Genomic DNA, 5,927 nt, shown 5'->3' with positions numbered 1-5,927 from the left:
ACACCAGCCCAGACCCAGCAGCCCCCTCCCCCAACACCAGCCCAGACGCAGCAGCCCCCTCCCCCAACACCAGCCCAAACCCAGCAGCCCCCTCCCTCTCTGAATCCCAGTCAGACTGGCTCGCAGGGATGGCAGCAGGAAAGCCCAGGGACATTAAAAGGAGCAGCCAACAGGAGGCCACGTCCTGGGTGAGATGCTCCAAGATCTGATTCCCCCAACACATCCAGCTCTCCACCATAACCCACAATATCTCCAGGGTCAGCACCTCCAGGAGGACAGTCTCGAAGCTCAGTGGGGAATTGTGTGAGCTGTTGTTGAACACACAGTCAGAGAGTGAGTGGGAGAAGCAGACATTGGGCTCAGATTCCACCCAGGGATCGTACAGTAACCTCCCTCTCCCCAGCAGCGTCTACTCCCAGAAAGATTCCTACCTTTAAGCAGTGGCAGAGGAGGCTGAAGAGGAGTCCCCTTTATCAGAAGCTGTTAATGGAAAGAAACACCTTTTCAAAAATTGTTTACCATCAGGGAACACAGACAGGTTCACATGGTGGGAGGTGGGGTCAACATGGACAGGGGAGATAGATAGACAGACAGATAAAGGGGGTTTGACACAGTCTGACATATACAAACACATGGAGACAGCAGGAGAATCAGTCAGAAATGAAGACAGTGTAATGAAGGGCTCATTTCACACACAGAATGAAGAACATTGCCTCCTCTTTCGTTCAATAACAAAGTGATTGGGGTAAACTTACTTTTTGCTGGATTGTAGCCAGTCTTCTGGCCTGCTGTAAAACAAAGAAAGCTCAGTTAGTGACCACACCCCCACAGTTAGGAGAGGAGATGAGTCTGTTTACTCCCAGCCAGTCACCTCTTACTGACAGCTGAGTACAGAGGGGTAAGAGGGGACCAGTTCACAACACTGGCTCCCCCCCCCCCCCCCCCTCCGGGGCCTGTCCAACATCCCCCCACCCTCTTGAGCGTCTGAAATCCTTCTTGATTTTTTCATTCTACCCATAAAATCTCCACTGGCCATTCACCTCTCAATTACCCTCTCTTATTACTACATTGTCATCATCATTAATCACCAAGGCTACGCCTCTCTCATGACCATTACTGAGTAGATGTCACCCCTGGTCTAGATCGAGCAGCCCTGTATACCGTCTCCTATCCTCCACACTCATCTTTCAATCTGTACAATTTGTTCCCCACACTCCACATGGTTGTGTGAAGAAAGCTCATTTGATTCACAGTTTCTAATCTGTCCTCCTACTCTAACATTACACTCTCACTTTCAGATTTTACTCTCTCTATTTAATTATTTCACATCTTTTAAGTTCTCCTGTTACTGAAAGTTTCCAAATATCCAACTTCCTGCTCTCCTCCCACTGGACCCTGACGTCGACACTTCTCCATCCGCATTGCCAGCCCATTCCCATTCAACCTTACCCCCTCACTCTCCAACACAACTCCCCAATCTCTCCCCACACCCAGAGTCCCCTCCCACAGCACGTACCTGCCCATTCTCACCCAAACTCCTACCTTTCTTTTTGTACCAGACAACCCCAGCGATGGCCGCAATAATCACCACGAGGACAACGACAGCACAGATTATAACCAGGAGCATGGAGCTGGTCTTTGGTTCTGAAAAAAAATAAACCAACAAAACGTCAGCAATCCAACACAGAACACAGGCGGACAGGGACACACTGTAGCAGCCTCCTGGCTGCTAAAACACTGATTGATTGCTGACTTGACCAAATAGCAAGGGATGCTGGGTACGTAGGCCAAGTAAAACTCTGAAGTCACAAAACCCACAGACCAGACACTGCAGCCAGAAAGGAAGAAGGCAGCTCTGTAGACACAAAGCCAGAGAGAGAGCAACTGCATACATCTACAAGAGACCGGGAAGTGTTGTAAAGCTTAAGAAGCCAAATTGGATTAGAGAAAATATGCTTACTATTAAAGATTATTGTAACTTTGTACCTGATAAAGTTGAGACTGTTTTGCATTGGTACTGGCTTCTGTTCATATTGATTTGACTGCTTCACTACTGTGGGACACCTGGGCAAATTCATTCATAACATTCAGGTCAGAGCTGTTTAAGGAGGAACGAGACAATATTTGGCATCCTGGGGTGGTCTTTGTTAAGAAGTGACCACCAGGTCCTCTGAAGTTGTACCCATCAGCCTGATATCCTCACAATTCAGGCGGAGCTGTTATTAACAAGATAAATATCCCACGTGAAAGCCAGGATTCAAGTGAGTAACTGAGGATACAGGCAGCTGACTAGAAATTGGCCCACCTTCCAGGAGGCCTATTGCCAAAGTGAGGAAAGTATGAGCTGGAAAAGGGTGATGGGGTACAGAGGAAGGCAGCCTGGAGGGAGATAGATGTTTGTCTCGTCTGTAGAAACCTTGGGGACATTTTGGACTCTGTGAACAAACCAAGGAAGCTTTTATTTTAACCTCCTGTTGTCCCTGTCCCAGAAATGTTTGATGGGGTCAGTGTGAGGGGAGCTTTATTTTACTTACTTTCAGTTCCAATGAGTAGAAGAGATTTCCCTCTGAATTGTAAACTCTTGTTGTCCCTGTCCTGGGCGTGTTCGATGGGGACCGAGCTGACTGGATATGATTTTTAGTTTACTTTGAGTTTGAATAAGTAGGGGAAAGTTTACTCTGTATTTCAAGCCCTGTCCCTACCCCAGAAGTGTCTGGTAGGGACAGGGGTCAAAGGGACTTTATTTTGAGTTCAACAGAGTTGACAGACCTTGGAGTTCCAAAGGTTCGAGGAAACTTTACTTTTCTGTTTAAAAGGGGCAGAGACGTTGGCAGCCCTACCTACTCTACTGTCCCGATCAAAACGACTGCTAGGTGTTTTAAACAGTACCTGGCAGAGAGTGGGTCAGAAACCCAGGGATAGGCTTAACACACAGGCATGGGAAACTCTACAGTCAGGCAACGAGAAGGGGTTAAAGACCTATCTCAGTATACAGTTAGAAAGGGTCACTGTGCTCTAGTTCCACACATCCAAGACTTCAAGAAGCTGTAACAAGAATTTAGCTAAAGCCTTATCCCAACTACAGCCACTTCCCATAACACGGAAGAGAAACCCAGTAAAGGACCCAGCAATAACATGCTTGCTACCAAATTGGGACAAATATTCCATTGTCTGATATGGGAGGACACTCTCAGACAATACCTTTTCTTAAAAAATGGCCCAAATGGACAGAATTCTGCAGCAGCCAGACTGACCCCAGACCATGGGGTCCATAGGCCAAGGCATACGGCAAGAAACACATAAGAAATTAGGAACAATAGGCACCAGGATAACCACAGCAATAGTGCGGCATGCAGCCTCGGAGATTACTGCAGGTGACCAGCTGGGATTAAGGTCGCTGTGGGAGTGATTAGAAATCACTCGTGACGAATTGGAAAAGTTACAACCTGTAGTTAAAGAGCAGGAAAACCTGACTCATGTGGGACAGTTCGTCACAATTCGAAGGAGCCTATTTTAGTGAGAAGTGGACCATTGGGGACCAGGAGGCCAGCCTCAGCATACACTGACAAGTTGGAACAACAGTGCTGGGAGCTTCAAGCAGCTGTAAAGTTTTCCCAGCCTGCAACGCACAGCAAGGCCTTAATATGGAGCATTCAAAGTGCCAGGAACAAATACAATCTCTAGTGAACCAGCTCTGTGCCCAGAATGGGACAGTGTGCGCCTTTAGGGTCCTACCTCTGCAGGGAGATAACGAGAGACCCCACACGGACACATCCACATTCAATCTGCCTTCACTCCAATTTTGTTTCTCAATTTCCCACTGATTATTCAGGGGTCCATTGTACAATCCCAATATAGTGATTATCCCTTTCTTATTTCTCAGTTCCACCCAACTAACTTCCCTGTATGTACTCCCAGGAATATCTACCCTAAGTACAGCTGTAATGCTATTCCTTACCAAAAAATGCCACTCCCCCTCCTGTGTGCATGTTCCCCCCTCCCCCCCCCCATTTTGTATCCTTCCCATAGCATCTATACCCTGGAATATTATGCTGCCAGTCCTGTTCATCGCTGACCCACGTCTCTGTAATTGCTATGTTATCCCAGTCTCATGTTTCCAACCATGCCCGGAGTTTACCTGCCTTACCTGTTAGGCCCCTTGCATTGAAATAAATTCAGTTTAATTTATCAGTCCTACCTCATTCTCTGATTTGTTCCTGCCTGCCCTGACTGTTTGACTTGCTCCTTTTTCCAAATGCACCAGTCTCAGACTGATCTCCTTTCTCCCTGGGATCCCCCCACCCACCAACTTACTAGTTTAAATCCTCCCGAGCTGCTCTAGCAAATCTCCCTTCAGCCCCCTTCCAAATCAGGTGCAACCTGTCCTTCTTATACAGGTCACTTCGACCCCACGAGAGATTCCAATGATCCATAAATCCCTATACTCTGCACCAGCTCCTCAGCCACACATTCATCTGTTCGATCCACCTATTCCTTCTCTCACAAGCTTGTGGCACCGGGAGTAATCCAGATATTACTACCTTCAATGATCTACATTTTAAATTTCTGTCAAACTTCCTATGTTCTCTCCTCAGCATCTTGTCCTTCCCTCATTCGATGTTGTTAGTTCCAATGTTTACAACGACCTGCTGCTGTTCCCTTTCCTCTTTGACAATAGTCTGCACCATCTGAGATATCCTTGATCCTGGCACCAGGGAGGCAACACACCATTCTCATGTTTTGCTGTTGGCTGCAGAAATACCTGTCTGTGCCTCTGAATAGAGGGTCCCCGATCACAATCGTTCACTTGGAACCTGACGTACCCCTCATTACAGTAGAGCCAGTCTCAGTACCAGAAACATGGCTGTCGATGCTACCCTGAGAGTCCATGAACCCCTACATTTTCCAAAACACCGTACTGGATTTGGATTGGGATGGGGACAGCCTCCTGGAAACACACTGTATCCTCACACATTGAGGGAGATCCTTACCATAAAACACAACCAGCTTCTGCCCCAATCCGTCGTGATCCACCACACAGGAGTACTTGGCCTGGGAATTCGGGTCAAACTCCGTCCATCTGTGGATCTGGTAGGATCCATCGTGATTGGGTCGGACTCCAGTGGATTCTGTCTCATCGATCTTCACACCATCTCGGAACAGACTCACGTCAATGGAATGAGGGTAGAACCCAGTGGCGACACAGGAGAGCTGTTTATTACCCCCCACAGAGGTAAACGTCACAGAGGGTTTGACTGGGACAGAGAGAGAGAGTGAGGGAGTGAGGTTAGATGGGGAGGGGAGACAGAGACAGAGACTTCACACAGCGGCTCTCACCCCCAGTACCCCCCACCCACCAAAACACTCCCAGCAATGCCCAACCTCAGTCTCTCCTCCCCTACTCACTGTCTCACCCTAACACGCCCCCCACCCCCAGTGTTCACGCCCTGCCCTCACTGTCTCATTCCCTCGATAAAACTCCCCCCAATGCCATGCCCATCGAACACACTCCATCTCTCACTCCACACCCCCACCACAAAACCTGTCTGGTGCCCCAATCATCTTCTCTCACACTCACAAACTCCTCCACTCTCTCTCCTACACTCACAATCTCTCACTCCACTTCACAATCTCATTCCTATCATGAAACACTCTCGTTTTCTCCTTTCCTCTGTGCTTCCCTCCCTTTCACTCGCTCACTCTCTCCGCCTGTCTGTTTCTCGGCCTGACTCGCTCACTCTCTCCGCCTCTCTGTTTCTCGGCCTGACACGCTCACTCTCTCCGCCTCTCTGTTTCTCGGCCTGACTCGCTCACTCTCTCCGCCTCTCTGTTTCTCGGCCTGACTCGCTCACTCTCTCCGCCTCTCTGTTTCTCGGCCTGACTCGCTCACTCTCTCCGCCTGTCTGTTTCTCGGCCTGACTCGCTCA

The 5,927-nt window shown here is 48.6% G+C and overlaps 1 protein-coding gene across 2 annotated transcripts in view; it reads right to left on the bottom strand.

Annotated features, from left to right (window-relative positions):
• LOC109926076 (class I histocompatibility antigen, F10 alpha chain-like) overlaps positions 1 to 5,927 on the bottom strand; it is an 11,687-nt gene that overhangs the window by 1,332 nt on the left and 4,428 nt on the right. For both annotated transcript variants that reach the window (XM_048616736.1, XM_048616737.1), the window contains exons 4-7: positions 4,992 to 5,255; positions 1,543 to 1,644; positions 756 to 788; positions 432 to 480 (exon numbers count right to left, since the gene is read on the bottom strand). In XM_048616736.1, the coding sequence (XP_048472693.1) occupies positions 434 to 480; positions 756 to 788; positions 1,543 to 1,644; positions 4,992 to 5,255 (446 nt within the window). In that variant the 3' untranslated portion in view covers positions 432 to 433. The remainder of the gene's footprint in view (positions 1 to 431; positions 481 to 755; positions 789 to 1,542; positions 1,645 to 4,991; positions 5,256 to 5,927) is intronic.

Source organism: Rhincodon typus, chromosome 35, assembly GCF_021869965.1.
Source record: "Rhincodon typus isolate 14 chromosome 35, sRhiTyp1.1, whole genome shotgun sequence".
Classification (NCBI taxonomy): domain Eukaryota; kingdom Metazoa; phylum Chordata; class Chondrichthyes; order Orectolobiformes; family Rhincodontidae; genus Rhincodon; species Rhincodon typus.
This window is presented reverse-complemented; position numbering and strand designations above follow the sequence as displayed.